Source organism: Neodothiora populina, assembly GCF_041146345.1.
Source record: "Neodothiora populina strain CPC 39397 chromosome Unknown canker_contig_16, whole genome shotgun sequence".
NCBI lineage: Eukaryota > Fungi > Ascomycota > Dothideomycetes > Dothideales > Dothioraceae > Neodothiora > Neodothiora populina.
The window spans coordinates 1,671,243-1,688,460 of record NW_027191409.1 but is presented as its reverse complement, the minus strand read 5'-3'; the positions used below and the strand labels follow the sequence as shown (position 1 = coordinate 1,688,460).

The 17,218-nt window shown below is 53.9% G+C and overlaps 5 protein-coding genes across 6 annotated transcripts; 3 read left to right on the top strand and 2 right to left on the bottom strand.

Moving 5' to 3' along the window:
- Nucleotides 1-472: 472 nt before the first annotated feature.
- AAFC00_003889 (uncharacterized protein) lies at nucleotides 473-2,533 on the top strand (the record flags this gene model as incomplete). 2 transcript variants are annotated; one of them, XM_069343435.1, is made up of 4 exons in its annotated part: nucleotides 473-902; nucleotides 957-1,623; nucleotides 1,673-1,764; nucleotides 1,818-2,533. In XM_069343435.1, the coding sequence occupies 4 exons, from the start codon at nucleotides 473-475 to the stop codon at nucleotides 2,531-2,533; spliced, it is 1,905 nt and encodes a 634-aa protein (XP_069201259.1). The 2 variants fall into 2 exon arrangements, with proteins under 2 accessions (XP_069201259.1, XP_069201258.1); XM_069343434.1 differs by having other exon boundaries at nucleotides 954-1,623.
- Nucleotides 2,534-3,331: 798 nt separating this feature from the next.
- On the top strand, nucleotides 3,332-4,155 carry AAFC00_003888 (uncharacterized protein; the record flags this gene model as incomplete). The annotated part of the gene is made up of 2 exons (XM_069343433.1): nucleotides 3,332-3,910; nucleotides 3,979-4,155. The coding sequence occupies 2 exons, from the start codon at nucleotides 3,332-3,334 to the stop codon at nucleotides 4,153-4,155; spliced, it is 756 nt and encodes a 251-aa protein (XP_069201257.1).
- Nucleotides 4,156-4,366: 211 nt separating this feature from the next.
- AAFC00_003887 (uncharacterized protein) lies at nucleotides 4,367-5,609 on the bottom strand (the record flags this gene model as incomplete). Its single annotated transcript, XM_069343431.1, has 3 exons — nucleotides 4,367-4,434; nucleotides 4,495-5,482; nucleotides 5,559-5,609. The coding sequence occupies 3 exons, from the start codon at nucleotides 5,607-5,609 to the stop codon at nucleotides 4,367-4,369; spliced, it is 1,107 nt and encodes a 368-aa protein (XP_069201256.1).
- A 7,010-nt stretch (nucleotides 5,610-12,619) lies between these two features.
- Nucleotides 12,620-13,857, bottom strand: AAFC00_003886 (uncharacterized protein; the record flags this gene model as incomplete). Its single annotated transcript, XM_069343430.1, has 4 exons — nucleotides 12,620-12,707; nucleotides 12,766-13,428; nucleotides 13,502-13,656; nucleotides 13,780-13,857. 4 exons carry the CDS (start codon nucleotides 13,855-13,857, stop codon nucleotides 12,620-12,622), a joined length of 984 nt encoding a protein of 327 aa, XP_069201255.1.
- A 659-nt stretch (nucleotides 13,858-14,516) lies between these two features.
- AAFC00_003885 (uncharacterized protein) lies at nucleotides 14,517-16,268 on the top strand (the record flags this gene model as incomplete). Its single annotated transcript, XM_069343429.1, has 5 exons — nucleotides 14,517-14,694; nucleotides 14,749-14,820; nucleotides 14,873-15,146; nucleotides 15,200-15,819; nucleotides 15,871-16,268. The coding sequence occupies 5 exons, from the start codon at nucleotides 14,517-14,519 to the stop codon at nucleotides 16,266-16,268; spliced, it is 1,542 nt and encodes a 513-aa protein (XP_069201254.1).
- Nucleotides 16,269-17,218: the final 950 nt, after the last annotated feature.

Below are 17,218 nucleotides of genomic sequence, written 5' to 3'. Positions count from 1 at the left end.
CGGTGCTGAACAAGCACAAGTCGGTTGGAGAGATTGAGAGATTGACAGTATACACTGACGGGAAACCAATTGCGATCGTGGTCGTAATTTCGTGAGTGCCCTCCTCCCTCGTCGCTCTAAGACTGTCTATCACCGTCCCTTGCTTGTTTCAACTCAATTTTACCTGCGTTACCTTGTCCCAATCTGCTCTGCTCGCCTCAGCTATCTACCTTATCTGCCTCGCTCTGCTCTGCTCTGCTCTGCTCTGCTCTGCTCTACTCTGCTCTACACTGCTCTACACTGCTCTACACTGCTCTACACTGCACAGCAACAATACGACGCGTCTTTGCCTTCCCTCTGTCTCCTCTCGAATCTACCAGTGACTTCTTATTGACTGCTCGGTGCCTTAGTCGCCCTTATGCGCCGATAGCACAGGTCAACGGTTCTCGTGTCCCCTTCCAACCCACATCAGACCTTCTTGCCGTCCGCCGACATGGCACAGCAGGTGCCGGGTCTGGTCGCTGGCTCTGCACCCAAGGACCCCCATAATCACCAACATGCACCACAAACGGCCACCACCTCCAACTCGCTGCACAGCATCGACATTGACATCTCGTCTCTGGACGTGAGGGACATCCGGGTCGGCACTGCAGGTTCATCGACGCAACTGCCATCGTCGCCCAATGACGGCGACCGCGAACGGGATGCCTCCAAGTCTTTTTTTGGCTCCCGCGGCACCTCACCGTCTGGGCGCCCCAGGGACGACAGCTCAGCAACCTTCCCGATGGCGAAGTCCTCTGACCAAGGCAGCGCTCGGCCGACGTCCATGTGGCCTTCATTCCCTGCCAACACTCGTGCTACAAATGCCTCGTCGCCCACGGAGAGCGATAGCCCCAGTCAGGATGGCAGAAGATCAGGAGAAGGTGATTTTTTGTGTCTGTCGACCAAGCTAGGCATAACACTGACACTCTCAGAAGCTCCTTTGTCCAAAGTTTCCACCTCCGTATCGCAGAACAGCTTGCGTTCCCCTTCGACGGCAACCCTCAACCACCCACCTCAACAACCCACGCCCGGACCCAAGTCTGCACCGCTTGTCGAGAACAAAAAGCCCAACAAGAAACGCCTGCAGATGCTGTCCAGGTCCAAGTCTGTTCGTGCCGAAGATGAGCTCTCGAAATCAAAAAAGAGCTCCAGCAAGAAAGTCAATGGACACCAGGCCCGTGCCAGATCCGAAGATCGCTTGACCACAATGACCGACGAGGACTTGCTCAAGAAGTCAAAATCGAAGAAGGAAAAGGAAAAGGACAAGAAGGAGATCAAGGACAAGCAGGCAAGCGTCCGACAAGGTCACCCCCTGTCCTCGTCGCTCCGTCAACACAACACTTCTACTTTCTTCAACGAGTTTCGCAACACATCGTCCAACGCGGCCATTGGCATTGGCAAGGCAGGCAAAGGACTTTTCAGCAAATTCTCCCGCAGTGGCAGCACTGAGAAACCCGTCACCCCAATCATCGACCACACCCCCGGCGTCCTCACGCTACCACTGATTCAGCAAACTCGCATAACGCGGATAGCAAAGTCATACGATCAATGCAAGGATAAGACCGAGTTTTGGATGCCTGCCTTGCCGTGGCGCTGTATCGAGTGAGTGTCACAAATCATATTGCCTGTAATCACAATTGACATGAGTTAGCTACCTCAATGGCAAGTGCGAGGAAGAAGGCCTCTACCGTGTGTCCGGTGGACTTACCAAAGTCAAGGAATGGCGGAAACGTTTCGATACGGGTAAGGAGAATATCAGAGCTCGATGACTTGACTCCTGCTGACTCAATATCCAGAGCTGGACGTCAATCTGCTGGACGAATCCGAGCTGTACGACGCCAGCATCATCGCTTCCCTTTTCAAAGAGTGGATCCGGGAGCTTCCTGAAGACGTATTCCCCAAGGATGCACAAGAGCGCATAACCTCACAGCTCCCTCGAGAACTGCCAGAGCGAGGTGCTGTCACGCAGATGTTACGGGACGAGCTACAACAACTCGCCCCCTTCAACTATTATCTTCTCTTCGCGATAACATGTCACTTGAGCTTGCTGCTTTCATACGAGTCGAAGAACAAGATGACTCTGGACAATCTCTACCGATGCTTCAACCAGTCGTTGAAGCTAGATGGTCGCATCTTCTACACCTTGGTTGGAGAATGGCGACAGTGTTGGGCGGGGTGCCTGACGGAGAACGAATACCTCAAGGCGGAATACGATTACTTACAACACCCTTACCCGCAATTCATCCGGGATAACGAAGGTTTCTTGCTGGCTCAATCCAACGAAAGAGCCATTTCCTCGTCTGGAAGCAGTGCCCCAACCGCCGGGGCCATGTTTCCACAAGACCTACAAAGACCAGCAACATCGCATACCGAGGCGTCTCACTCGGCTGCTGAGGAGGGCGCATTCCTGCTCACGCCGATGAGAAGGTCTCAGAGGAGCTCATCCGACGTCACCGGCATGTCTCCGATGAAGGTCACGCTGGACACCACTCTCTCTCGTGAAACCCCCTGAGCGATCTGACAGAAAGAGAAGATTGGAGAAGAGAAAGAGAATGGTGACAACCACATCATACGACGTCACAGACGGCAGACGAACGGATGATGGTATGCTTTTATATTACTGCGTCATTTCCATGTACCTTTTCTGCATTGCAGGAGATGCGGGCGTCGGACAGTCGCTCAGGACCATTGCATGTAATGTTTGACCACTATACCCATTTGTTCCGAACGGCGCTTTTTACGGAGGTCTACTATCTGCGCGCATCTGGGCAAAAGAATTCATGACTTGAAAAGGAGTTTGCACGGTGTTTCTTAAAGGGGGGAAAAGGGAAGGGGTTAGTCGGATTACTGATGAAGGAGACGAGACGAATCATAGCTTTTTTCTTTTTTCTGATTGTTTCGACACTGCAGCGTTTGGAGCTGGTCTGTTTTTATTGCATTGTGAGATTTGTCGAATCGAGAATAGATTTCCTTCTCAGTGAGTGCCTGTCTTGCTAGCTTTACAGTAGGAACATGCTGGATGCTTAATGTTTCGTCAGGTCCCTTTTCGCCGAATAATTACTGTGGTCTCCATCAGGGTGTATCGAAGAGGTACTGTAGAAAGGCTTGGCGCGTGACGTGCCGGTTATGAAATGGGCAAGTACGGTTCTTCTGGACAGAAACAGAAAGCGCACGCCGCAGGGCAGTAACGCTCGGCACATGTTCAAGTTGGCTGCGACCAAGACCAAGCTTCCACCATCTTTATTGTCTTCTCTTCCCTCTACACAACCCCTGCTGTACATCAAGGCTCATGTCTAGTGTGTGTGCAACAATGGCAACCAACGCGTCCTCCAGCCTCTGCTGTCTCGGCAGATCAGCCTTCAGAACAACCCAGAGCCTTCCAGTCAGCGGCGCCAGATTCGCAAAGTACACCACCATCACTTCCACCACATCAAGCCCGGTCATCTCATCGCGGCAACAATCGAGCATTGTCAAGCACGGCGACTGGGCGCCCAGCACCCTTTCAGAGGCAGTCGTCGCCCGCCGCAGCGCATCGTCCACGTCAGCCACCAGCTCTCCTTCGACCAGCCCTTCGACATCATCTCCCCACTCCGCCGTGCAGCAGCCCACGCTCACCTGGGACGAATTCCTCAAGCTGCGACGCACAAGACGATATGTCAACCTCGCGGCGTCCATGTTCTCGGGCGTGGGCAGCATCGCCATCGCCACGCCGTTGATCGCAGAGTACGAGATTGAGAACATTGGCGCGCAGCTCACGGGCCTCGACCCCATGTTCGTCATTGGAGGTTCGCTCGTGGCGGTTGGAGGAGTCGGCTGGCTCATGGGTCCGTTCTTGGGCACTGCGTTTTTCAAGGTCTGGAAGAGCTCTGTGGCTGGTGAATTCGCGAGGGTAAGTCTGTTTTTGATTGCGAAGAAGCACGAGGTAGCGAAAGAATATATGCTGACCACGAGGAACAGAAAGACAAGCTTTTCTACGGCCACATCAAACAGTACCGCGCGGACCCGGCCTCTTCTTCGGTGAATAACCCCGTGCCGGATTACTATGGCGAGAAGATTGGCAGTGTTGCAGACTACAGACGCTGGCTCAAGGACCAGCGCGCGTTCAACAGGAAAAAGAACAAGAACATGATTTGAGGAGAGGAGGAAATCATACTATACTATCAAGGATATGGGCATCCCCACTCCCAACAACTACAAAGAAAGAAATCCAAGCATCGTGGCTGGCTAGCCACAAGTACTGGCTCGGGTCATTATATCCACAACATATCTTGCATCACAGACCGTTGGATGACAACAGTTTCAGTCCCGATGTTTTTGCTTCACTGTTCAAGTTGAGTAGATGAACTCAGTACTTTGCGCCGAGCTCCTTTTCGTTTTTGATCTGCTCCTCGTCCACTATGATGATTGCTTTGCCTGCAATGAATGTCAGTGACTTTGCCCCAAGGCGAAAGAACAGAACAGATGATGATATACCTTTGATCTTGCCGCTATGAACCAACTCGGTCAACTTCCCGATCTGATCGAGACCATGAAACGGGTTCGTCGTGACTTTGATGCCGTGCTCAGCAACGCACTCGAGCATAGACTTGTCCTGCGCGGGCGAACACAGCAGCGAGCCCTTTATTTTTACATCTCTGAAGATGAGTTCGGCAAAGGGAATGACGACCTTGTCCGGCTGCGCGATCTGCACGACGGTGCGATGCATAGCGGTGATGGCGCACGCGAGACCAGCGGCGTCTTCGGCGTCGGAGAGCACGATGGTCGAGTCTGCACCGCGGCCATGCGTCACTTTATGGATTTCTTCCACGACGGCCTCCTGGCCCTTTCGCGCGTCTAGCACAATGTCTGCGCCGGCTTCTCGGGACAGAGCGAGGCCTTGGTCGCGCGCGTCGACGCCTATGACTTTCAGACCCAGCGCTTTGGCGAACTGGATCCCCAAGTGGCCTAGTCCGCCACCAGAGCCTACAAGAGCGAGCCATTGGCCCTCTTGCAGTTCTGGCATCAGCACTCCAGCCCAGATGGTTCTGCCCGCGCACGCCAGCGGTGCGGCAGACTCCAACGTGACTTGGTCCGGCAGGATCGCCGTCGTCCTGCTGTCGACCAGCGCATATTCGGCGAAGAAGCCATCGCGGTGCACGCCCGAGTGGCCCTCGATGTGCGTGCAGTACTGCCTGAACTTCTCCGGGCCGGTGCAGTCGTCGCATTTCCCGCAGGGGTGGTAGGGCAGGCCGCACATGACGCGGGTGCCGATGCCGAAGGGTGGCTGGACGTCGGAGCCCACGGCGACGACGGTGCCTGCGCCTTCATGCGAGGCGGTGCAGGGCAGTTTGGTCTTGAAGACGCCCACGCTCACCATGGAGTCGGTGTGGCAGTTTGAGGCCACGCCGATCTTGACGAGAATGTCTAGGGGTGCGAGGTCGGTGGGGACAGGGACTTGGTTGATCGAGTAGGGTTTGTCATACTGTGGAGAGGTGCGACGGACGGGGTCGTTGATTTAGTGAGTTGTTGGAATGGGGGATGGGATGTGCTGCACCTACCTCTACCACCTGAATGGCTTTCATTGTCTTTGGTATGGAGTGCTCACCCATTGTCACCGTATTGTAGTAATCACAGAAAGAGAAGCAGAGAGATGAGAGGAGCGGCTGTGTAGTGGTTGTTACCTCGATGATGGTTGAAGAAGCACTGTTTTATATACATAAAGGTATGCCTATGTCGTTGTACAGATGCACAGATGAGTAAGATGTGGCGTATACGTACTGTGAGGTAAAGTAGCTGACTATGCGTAAGGTACCTTTGCACTAAGCAATGTCTAAGTCATGGACTGTCTACAATCGAAGTCATGGACTGTCTGCAATTGTTTAATGGTAGGTAAGGTAAAGGTGAGATGTGGGGATGAGTGAGATTCCCCCGCATGACGTACTGCAAGCTACTGCAAGCGAAGGCGAGCTAGTGTTCGACGCTTGACCCTTTCGGGCGTGATTCAGCGCGTGTCCCCAGACTTTCGACTTTCGCGTCGTCCACTTCCACTTCCTGTAACGTGTAACGCGACTCTGTCTTCCATCACTGCGCTCTTGCTATCACCGTTTCACAATATCGTCCATTGGCTGCCTGAATGACTGCAGGAGCCCTCTAGGGCATTACTGACAAGACAAAGCCATCCGCTTTTGTACTAGCTACATGAACATTGACTGAACGCCTCCTTCCGTGGCACACACCCACCCTCACCCATCCTCCCATCCGAGACAAAATGGCATCCCCCAAGATCCATTTGACTGTCAGAGTCCTGCCGCCGCAAGATGCGCCGAATCCTCCAGCTGCCGCCTCGTTCTTGATCAATCTCCCGCCCGAGCTCACCTTCTTGGTCGCCTGGAAACAGATCCTGACGCGCTACCAGCGAGACTACCCGAGACACGACGACTGGGTGTTCAAGAAGATCCAGGATGCCTATGGCGCGGACATCAGTCTCGGCGACAGCGTGGGAGATGTCTTTGCCGGCGAGGACAGAGCGCGATGCGTCATTCAGGTCGTGCAGAGGCTGTCGCATCGCGAGGAGACGGTGCCCGAGGGATCATACCTGCAACCACAGGATCAGGCCCGACGTCTTGACGATAAGCTTCTGCAAGAACATGCGAAGCTGCGGCGGCAGGAAGCGCGCTATGGAACCGTGGCCGCCGGTCTTGATCCTGACCACCCAGTCGAGTCGGGCGAGCAGCGACGAGAACAAGAGCAAGACACAGCTCCCCGTAGCAAGAGGCCGAGGGTGCGCGTGTCCGAGACACCAGACCGTGATCTCCGTCGAGCTGCAGCAGACAAAGCGCAAGCATTGAGTGTCATGGTTGGACGCATTGGGAATGATGCGCACACAACTCCTGACAAGGACAACACTCAACTGACCCCTCGTTCTCTCGACAACGACGACTCTGTTGTCTTCAAGAAGCCGCTCTTAGCGACAAGGCGACTGGAAATCCCTGATTCGCCGCAGTCTGAAGCTCGTCAGGTCGCCAGTCCACGACCCTCCAGTCCCACACCTGATCGAGGCGACATCGCCATCGAAGACCCCATCCAAGACCCCATCCAAGACCCCATCGAAGACGACGGAGAAGCCAATCATCGACACCACCCTACGACACCAAGCAGTCGACCTCGGCAAGTCCGACAGCCTGTTCTCCCGAGTAAGGCTCTAGAGAAGCTTCGTCGACGTCGTCTGAGTCGCGGCGAAAATCCAGATCTCACCCAACAGCCCGACGCTCCGCCCTCTTCTGGTATCGAAGCCTCTGCTGCTAAACCCTCTTGCAACGCCAGACTCGAATCACAGCGCAAGTCAAATCTTGCACGGTCGTGGACCGAGAAGGACACGGACACACTGGTGACGGCCATCGCCCGCGGCCTCGCCAATCGCACCATTCATGAGAGACACTTTCCGCAGCGGACTTGGGACAGCGTCCGGAAGAAGATCAGTAACATCCAAAAGAATCACTCTCCCGAGATAAAAGCTCGGAAGCAAACGCTCGAGAGGCTGGAATCAGAAGAGTCAAAGGACAATGCTTCGAACAACAGTGTCCGACCAGTCGAGACTGGGTCCGAAGAGCCTATACAGACTCCAGTCCACGGCACCGCCTCCTCTAGATTCACACCAGTCGTCGAAGTCGAATCTAGCCACAGGCCAAAAGAAACTACACACCGCCGACCCACGCCAAAGCAAGGAGCTACACCTTCCGTCTGGTCCGAAGGAGACGACGACATTTTCGTTCGTGCAATCAGAGAAGGTCAGGACTGGAGAAGCCTGCACGATCGACGTTATCCCACCAGAACCCAAGACAGTGTCAAGATCCACTTTGCCGAGATACACCGTCGAGTCGAACACGCTGACGCCGAGAAGCACGCTGCCGAACGAGTCAAGTTCCTCGAAGAAAAGAACGAACCGCCAAGTGCGCCAGGCGAGAGGTTCAAGCCGTATGAAGAACATCTGCTGCTAGCCGCCAGACTCGAGAACGTGGAGATGAAGAGGTTTCTCAAGGACTACTTTCCGCTGGACCGTCAGGAGCGAGCTAAGTCGCTGGCCGCAAAGTTATATCAGGACGCACGGCGAAAGGCCTCGAAAGTTCTGAACTCGCAATCTTCTCCGTCTCAACCTCCTGCCGGCTCTGCTGAATTCACTGCTAGTCAAGCGTCAGCTTCCGATGCCCTCAATCCGCAGCTCATCATGAATAGTCTCGACCAGTGCACACGCCAGGGTGTCGAAGAGAAACGTCAGCAGCTGCGACTTGATGCGAGGAAGTACGCCGAAGACAGAAACCAAGAGCATCGGTTGAGCCAGAGACTCGCCAATGACCGAGCACGAACATCTGAGGCCCGAGAACGAGCAGATAGGAACAACAGACTAAGTTCTCAGGTCGAGGAGCTGCAGCAAAGAGAAGACGAGATCAAATCCCGTCGTCTCGCCGAGGACCTCAAGAATGAGCGGCTTTACTGGCGAGAATATCGCGAGTGGGCCAGCCAGGCAGAGGCTGACAAAGCTTCTGGAAGAGCGGTCAAGTCTCCACCGAGAAAACCTGCTCCTAGTCGCATCGGAACCGAAGTGGCCACCGTGCAACCACGAGTTACCCGATCAAAACTGTCGCGAGATGCTTCATCTGACCCGTCGCAACCAGTGGCAAAGGCGCAGCCACGGACCGCAGATACTCGACGGGAACCTGAAAGCCAAAAGCGAAAGACGTCTACGATTGTCGAAGTTGTGATTCCTGTACCTAAAAAGAGAAAGACGGACTCTCCAGGCATGTCTCAGCAAAAGAAAGCTCCTCCATCTGGACAGACCCCCGGACCTGATGATTCTGATGCGTCCATCGTGAAGACCAAATCACCCTATTCATTACAAATGGCCATCGCATCACAAGAGGGCGACGCAGAACGCTTTGCTTTGACCCAGCCTCGGCCTGAGAAGTCGTCCAAGCACGACTCGAACAGATCGTTTTCTTCGCCTATAAAGCGCAAGCAATCCTCGATTACCTCTGCACTGAAAAGAGTCAATAGCAAAACCCGGCAGAGCACTCTGTCTTTTCCACAACGAACCACGCGCAGCACACCAAACACGGCAGTTTCGTCCCGACCCCGAGCTCCAGTCTCCATTTTCATCTCAGACGACGAGTCGTCGACTTATAGTGACTCTGATCTGGATGACGAAACTCTCACTGAATTGGCGGAGAGGTCGTCTCAGGCCTTTCGCAGCTCGCCGCCACCTGCTGATGTTGGCGCGACGGACGATGTACAATCACGTACCCCTGCAGCCAACGAAAATGATGGAAACGAGGAAATGGCAGGGGATGACGACGATGTTGTTGCGACGAATAGTGCTACGACAGCACTACCTGAGCCTGATGTACATGCTGTCCTTCCAGCTTCCGCCAGTGCAGAGCAGAGCGTGCATGTCCCATCGAGTCAAGAAGACCGTGCGACTCCAAAACCCTTGACAACGTCTTCTGATCAACCCAGTCCTTCGCCATCTCTGCAGAGGCATGATTCGCCAGATCGACCTGTTACAGCACCAGCACATGCCAGTAAACCGGCTTCGGCCATGCAGCGCTCGTCTCAGCCCGCAGCAGTGGTCTCAGAGTCACCGGCTGTTGAAAATCATGACAATGTGCCGAGTGCGTCTTTGCCCGATCGCCTGTCACACGCAAGTAAGGGTACAGAGGAGACGACAGCACTCATACTAGATGTTCTGAGTGGCAAGACAAAGGTCACTGGGTCTCCTGCTGAGGACGCCAACAAGGGTGACGTTGACGAAGAGCGCGATTCCGCGTTGCAGCCTGATGACGAGGACTTTGTTGAAGCGCTAGCTCTAGTCGAGTCTCCGTCGATGAAGGCGTCCGAAGCAAACATCTCTATGCATCACAACGATGACAGCGATGTCGAGGAGATGAATAATTCGGAAATATACCGCAGCCCATCGCCATCACTCCCGCATACCCACGTGGCACAGCAGGGTGACGGCCACGATGACAGCGAAGAGGAAGATGATGATGACTACATGATGGATATGGACGATGCGCGCGATATGGCGTACGCTAACGGGCAGTACTTCCAGGGTGACGCACCAGGTACTTGGACGCACGTGTCTGACTTGCAGAAAGAGCTGGACGGGCCCAGCCTGCAATTGCTGGAGGAGTCAAGCCGAGCAATGGACGACCTACCCAGTCTCCGTTCTCCTCAACGACATGCGATGCAGTCAGCCAGGGTCGAAGATGACATGTCCGATAGACTCCCGCTGCAAGAGATGGCGCCTCCCTTCCCTTTGTCGCGAAGAGGCAGGTCTCCGTCGCCGTTCTCGCAGAGAAATCATAAGCTCAGCGACGACAGTGACCTGTCCGAGTCATTCCGTTTCGACCACCACCACGACAGATCACAAGCGCCAGAACCCGAAGCGAACAACGACGCGATGCCGCCTCCCAGACTCACAATAGTCTCCTCAGCGAAGAAATCCAAATCTCTGCAAAGTCCCTCACTAGGCCGATCATCCGTCAGCTCTCCCGAACTGATGCGTCGACGAAGCAGCAGCGGGCTAGATCTCGCAGCGAAAAGCAACAGAGCGTACTCAAAGCCCAGCTGGAAAGACGCATTGATCAGCAGGAGACATTCTTCGAGTAACACTCTTCCCACAGCTTCCTCTTCTGCTTCGAAGGCGAGCAAGAGCAAAAAGAAGAAGAGCGGTAGTGGTTCGAGCGATAAGAAGAGGAGAGCTTCGTTGCTGGTTGGTCTGCTCAGCGGTGGTGCTAAGAATGATAACAAGAGAAAGAAGACCCAGAAACGGAGGGGTAGTGCTTTGGGGACTTCTTGAATGATTGGCAGCGCGTATACACTCTGACAAAATAGCGACGAAGGGGACGACGAGAGGAAATGCGGTACTAACATGATATCGATAGAATTGCACTTCAGCATTTATTATTCCAGAGGAAAAGCGTAGTCGGAACACGTCGCTGGCGACAGTTTCAACCACCTCATCCTTCTATTTTCGTTTTCTCTTTCTCATTCTTCACATTTATACCATAGCTTCTTCCTCTCTGCTTTCTCTACTACTTCTTCCAGTCATCTTTCTCTAATGGCAGGTATATAGATAGACTGCGTTCATTGAACCTGAAATATCCTTTATCCGTCTGAACCGAATAAACATGCAGAACGTGAGGGGTGTGGACAGTCCCATCCATTAACATGTTTACGTATCCATACTCTTCTTCGCCCCCTTTCTACTTAGGTTGGTAGCAGGGTGGACAGCCTTCCGCACTCTGAAACACGGTATTCTCTAGCCTTTGATAACGTATCGATAGGATAATCACTGGGCTTGTGTATTCAACCATACTGTCTATCTGTCCATCTGCGCCTTGTGCTGTTTCTTTCTCTGCCTGCACTTTCGCAGAATGTATACAGGTCAACCGCCTTCGTCAGACGAGTCAGACAACAAGCTACGCCCTACTCCGTATTCCCCAAAGTCCAAAGCAGCCAGACTGATGCAATTAGCACGACGACGTCCAAACAGGACCAGTATGCTCTACTCTGGAACCTCTGGCTCTCAACTAATCGACTGTATAGACGTCGGTACCAGATACAACACAGAGCGAGAGAGCCACTCCCGCTGAACTTGTAGGAAACCAGTACTGTCCACAAGTCGCCTTCTGCATCGGTCCCTGTCTCGGCCTTGGTCTTGGTCTCTGTCGTGGTTCAAGCAGCGTGGTCGTGCTATTTGCCTGTCTTCCCTTCGCTTCGTCGGTGCACGACTGCTCAGTGCATGACCGCCTGAGCCAGGAGAAGGAGCCTGATCTGCTCTGTTATTCGTCCATCGTCGTCCATCGTCGTCCATCGAGGAGGTAGAGACGAAGGAGTGGGATCGAAGTGAACTTGTGGTAATCATCACATCTTCTTCGTGTGCGCGGCCTGAGAAGACTTGGAATTTAAGGATCGAAGGACACGAGGGGGTCATGGGCATTTGAAGGAACCGATGGGGGGAAAAGATCGCGTGGTGTCTCGTCTCTTCCTTCAAGTGCATGTCTCAAGGAGCACGATCCAGGTAGTCGACGAACAAAAGGTCACAAAATCCAGAAAAAAATCGGAAGAAAGAAAAGGAGAGGCATGGCAGTTGTACAATTGGTTTTACTTTATGGTTGCGATTTCAGCGGGCGCGCGCAAGCAGCAGGAAACAAAAACAAAAAAGGAGAAGCTTCATAGTACAAGACTGAGGTGGTTGCAGTAAAAAAAAATAGGAGAAAATAACACAAAGTGGGTTTGTTTGTTTTTTGTCTGGGTTTTTGGGGTTTTCCTTGATGTCTCTGAGGTGATGCTTTCTCCTTGGGCTGCCCGAATGGAGACAAGAAAGACAAGAGATGCTGTACAAGAGTTTCGTCCATCCTCTGCTTTTCCTTCCGTCCACGACCGAGCTCTACATCTCCTCCTTCTACTTGTGCGTTTTCAGCAGACAAAGAGAGCAAGGGCTCGGTGAGACACAAAACAAAAAGAAAAGAAATCTTCTCCATATCCACACACACACACACACCACATCCCCCCAATATTACCTAAAGGTTCGAAATTCGTTCAAGCCGAGACGAATCGTCTAGTGACGGCTGGAGGGGTTCTTGGAGGCGGAGCTGACGGGAGGGTTGTAGACGAGCTTTCTGGTCTTGATGGTGGACCACTTGTACCTGTTTTTGCCGAAGTTTAGTATTTGTGCTTTACTGCAACAAAAAAAAAGGAACTTACTTCTTGACCCAGATGGACATGACAAACAGAGTGCCGGTCACGGCCATGACCTTCCAGCCCATCTTCTTGCGGTCGTCCATCTCGGGCTCGGCGGCCCAGTTCAGGAACTCGACGACATCCTTGGCCATCTGAGAGGTGGTGGCCGGGGTCTCGTCGTCGTACTCGACAAGGCCGTCGTAGAGAACACGGGCCATGGCGATTCCGGTGCCGGGGAAGTAAGGGTTGAAGTTCAGGCCGGAGGGAACGACAGCACCGGCCGGGGGCTCCTCGGGGTAACCGGTCAGAAGCGAGAAGATGTAGTTGCAGCCACCGTGTCTGGCCTTGACGATGAGCGAAAGATCCGGAGGCAGGGCACCGTTGTTGGCGGCGCGGGCGGCCTCGTCGTTCTTGTATGGGCTGGGGAGGTAGTCGGACAGCTTTCCGGGGCGCTTCTCGATCTCGCCCTCGTCGTTGGGCTCGGTGTCGTACTCGTTCTCCTCGGCAAGGGCCTTGGCCTCGTCGACGGTCATCATGCTACCGACGACGTTTCTGTAGGGAATGCGCTGCAGCGAGTGGCAAGAGGCACAGACCTCGCGGTAGACCTGGAAACCTCTGCGGAGGGCCTGGTGGTCGTATGTCTTGTATGTCTTCTCGTGTTCCCATGGGTATTTGGTGGGGTGGAGACTGTCGGACTCGTCAGTGGCGGCGATGCAGCAGAGCTGGAAGATGGAAACCAGAAAAAAAAGGAAAAACTCACCCTTCCTCGGCGGGAGTCATGGCGTAGGCAGGACGGACGAATTGGTAGTAGTACCAGGCGACGGAGCCAACGGCGAGAGCACCGGAGGCGGCGGTCAAGGCATTGCCCTTCCATTGAGAAGAAGCCTCGGAGGTGGAGGAAGTCGAGGCGGACCGCTGTGTGAGAGGTAGCAGTCAGCGGTGTGCGTCAATGGCTTGCTGCTAGATTGTTTTTTTTTCTCTTCGCTCTTTCTGCTTCTTCCGAGTGAATTGAGATGAAATAGGATGGCGCGAACATACCGTGGCAGTCCTGGAGGTAGCATTGCGGGCGGCGGCGGCGGCGGTGCGCGCGGACGAGACGGTAGACCTTGCCAACATTGCGATTGACAAATGTGGCCAGAGGTGGGGATGAGACCTTTGGAGGAGGATGTAGAGGGGAGAGATGGAGAGGGTGATGTGGTAGAGCGACAGAAGAGGTGGTGAATACCGGGACGACAGCGACGACGGACGGCAACAGCAGCAGCGATGGATGTGCTCGAACAAGTACAGCGCACCTGCCAAAGTCCAAGTCCTGCGCTCCCGTTCCTGCTCTCTTCTGCTGCTTTGCGTTCTCTGATTGCCGCGACGCTAATTGGCCGGGGTGCTCTGTGGACGCTATTCCTTTTTTGGTTGATGATCGGGAATTTGTGATTCTTCGTGATATTTCTTGTCGATGCCAAGGCTCGCTCGCTCGCCCAGAGAATCTCGGGAGTGAGAGACCGAGCCCGAGCATAGGGCTTACTACCAGGGCACACCCACCGTCGACTCATACTGTACTGCAAGCCTGATATACAGTACAGTACTTGCTACAGCACTTACTACGAGTCTGCTCCATACCTATCCACCAAAGTGTTCTCCCGTCGACCGCTTTCTCGACACCAGCATCACCCTCAACGCTACAGCCTCGGTCCTCCAGTCGCCCGTCTCTGCCACTTCCACCCTTTGCGCCCTCGCAACCCCCCACCGAGAAAGAGCAGGAAAGAAAAAAAACCGCAATCATGGCGTCACAGTACAGCGACGACGAGTTGCCACAAAACCCTCAGCAGGATAACAACAACAACGAGTCGGACAGCTCAGAGAGCGGGGACGATGCCCCCGAGCAGTCTTCCGCCCCCAAGTCCGCCCTCAAGAAGACTGCCCCCGTCGCCGCTCTGCCCACCAAGCCATACCTTCCTGGTCAGTTTCTATAGCCACACAGGTCAAGACCGCCTCTCTCTGACCTGATACTAGAGCAACCTGACCCGTCCACCATCGACGTGAGCAAGCTGAATCCTCTCTCGCCCGAGATCATCGCCCGCCAAGGTATGCATCCATGAACGAACCAACACCCTCACATATTTTGACCCATCCCCAGCAACCATCAACATCGGAACCATTGGCCATGTCGCCCACGGCAAGTCCACCGTCGTCAAGGCCATCTCCGGCGTCCAGACCGTCCGTTTCAAGAACGAGCTCGAGCGAAACATCACCATCAAGCTGGGTTACGCAAACGCAAAGATCTACAAGTGTGACAACGACGAGTGCCCCCGTCCCACTTGCTACCGCAGTTACAAGAGTGAGAAGGAGGTCGACCCTCCGTGCGAGAGAGAAGGATGCAGCGGCAGATATCGTCTGCTGAGACATGTCTCGTGAGTTTGTTTTCGACCACACCCATAAATTCCCACTGACTTCTCTACTCCAGTTTCGTCGATTGCCCCGGTCACGACATTCTCATGAGCACCATGTTGTCTGGCGCCGCCGTCATGGACGCCGCCCTTCTCCTCATTGCCGGCAACGAAAGCTGCCCGCAACCCCAAACCTCTGAGCATCTTGCCGCCATCGAGATCATGAAGCTCAACCACATCATCATCCTCCAGAATAAGGTCGATCTCATGCGCGAAGAGGCCGCCGCCCAACATCACGAGTCCATTCTGCGATTCATCCGTGGCACCGTCGCCGATGGAAGCCCCATCATTCCCATCTCTGCCCAGCTCAAGTTCAACATTGACGCCATCAACGAGTACCTCGTCTCCAAGATCCCCGTCCCCCCGAGAGACTTTTCCGCCGCACCCCACATGATTGTCATTCGTTCCTTCGATGTCAACAAGCCCGGTGCCGAGATCGAGGAGCTCAAGGGTGGTGTCGCTGGTGGTTCCATCCTGACCGGTGTGTTAAAGCTCGGCGACGAAATCGAGATCAGGCCCGGTATCGTGAGCAAGGACGACCAAGGAAAGATCCAGTGCAAGCCCATCTTCAGCAGAATCGTCTCGCTTTTCGCCGAGAACAACGACCTCAAGTTTGCCGTCCCCGGTGGTCTCATCGGTAAGTCCTTTTCCAGCTATTCCACGAACGATACACTAATCCGAATCACAGGTGTCGGCACCCGCGTCGACCCCACCCTCTGCCGTGCCGACCGTCTCGTCGGTTTCGTCCTCGGTCTCCGTGGAAAGCTGCCCGCCATCTACACCGAAATCGAAGTCAACTACTTCCTGCTCCGTCGTCTGCTCGGTGTCAAGACCGCCGACGGCAAGCAGGCCAAGGTCGCCAAGCTTGCGAAGAACGAAGTCCTCATGGTCAACATCGGCTCCACCGCCACCGGTGCCAAGGTCATCGCCGTCAAGGCCGATGCTGCCCGACTTCAACTCACCAGCCCGGCATGCACAGAGATCGGCGAGAAGGTCGCTCTTTCGCGAAGAATCGAGAAGCATTGGCGTCTGATCGGATGGGCCACCATCCTCGCAGGAAGCACCCTGGAGCCCATCCAGGATTGAACGACCAATCCAAAAGTTTCCCACAGAGGCTTTTTATCATTCGCATCGAGCAACATCGACTCCAGAGGCGAAACGAAATCATAGATGTTTCTAGTATGGCGCAAACGGCTCTTGGACGATGGGGGGGAACAAAAAAGTTGAATTGCATAGCGTTTTCTGGCCGTCCAGACGGGTTCTTGGTCTGGTGTGGGGGATGGGGCCAGCAAAGCATGACATGTCCAATTTTTTTCCTTTTTTGGTCTTCAAGTCTACGCATGTATGGGTTTAGAGCAACGTGTTTTTATGACAATATCGTTGGGTCGAATCCCAGCGAAGCGTAGATGGGATGATGCTCTATATAACAAGATTCGCGATTTTCTCGCTTTTGTTCAACGACCGCATGGTTCCAATTGTACTGTTAATGGAGTGATAACTTTCGCCTGGCGTCCCTCGATATGATTTTGCGAATTCTATGTGGATAAAACACAGTGTCAGAACCCAGTTTGTCATTCTGTCTTGCCTACGATACCGTACCTCTCAGCATATCCTACAGTATCTGTCTTTAATCTAAAAACAGCAACACATTGGTCGTGGTTGGTCATAGCTTTCCCCAGACCGCGCATGCTGTATACGAAAGGGACAAGTCTCTTCTCATGGTAGGAAAGAAAGGCCACATATAGTGACTCAGAAGGATCACTGAAGGGTTCTTCTACCTCAAATACTCTCGAGTCCTGCTTTTGGAGTCTGTGATATATTATCCTCACCTGCTCACTCACTCCCTACCATGTAAGTCTGCGAATATGTCTTTCCGTTAAATTGTCTGTCTGTCTGCCCCTCTACCCCGCGACATGTCCTTAAAAGGGCCAGATTGTTTTGTGACCCTTGCCCCTGACTTCCGGGGAGGATCCTGTCCTTGTTGAATATAATTATTACCAGCGATCGTCTTGTTCTTCTGATCTGCGCTCGACTGA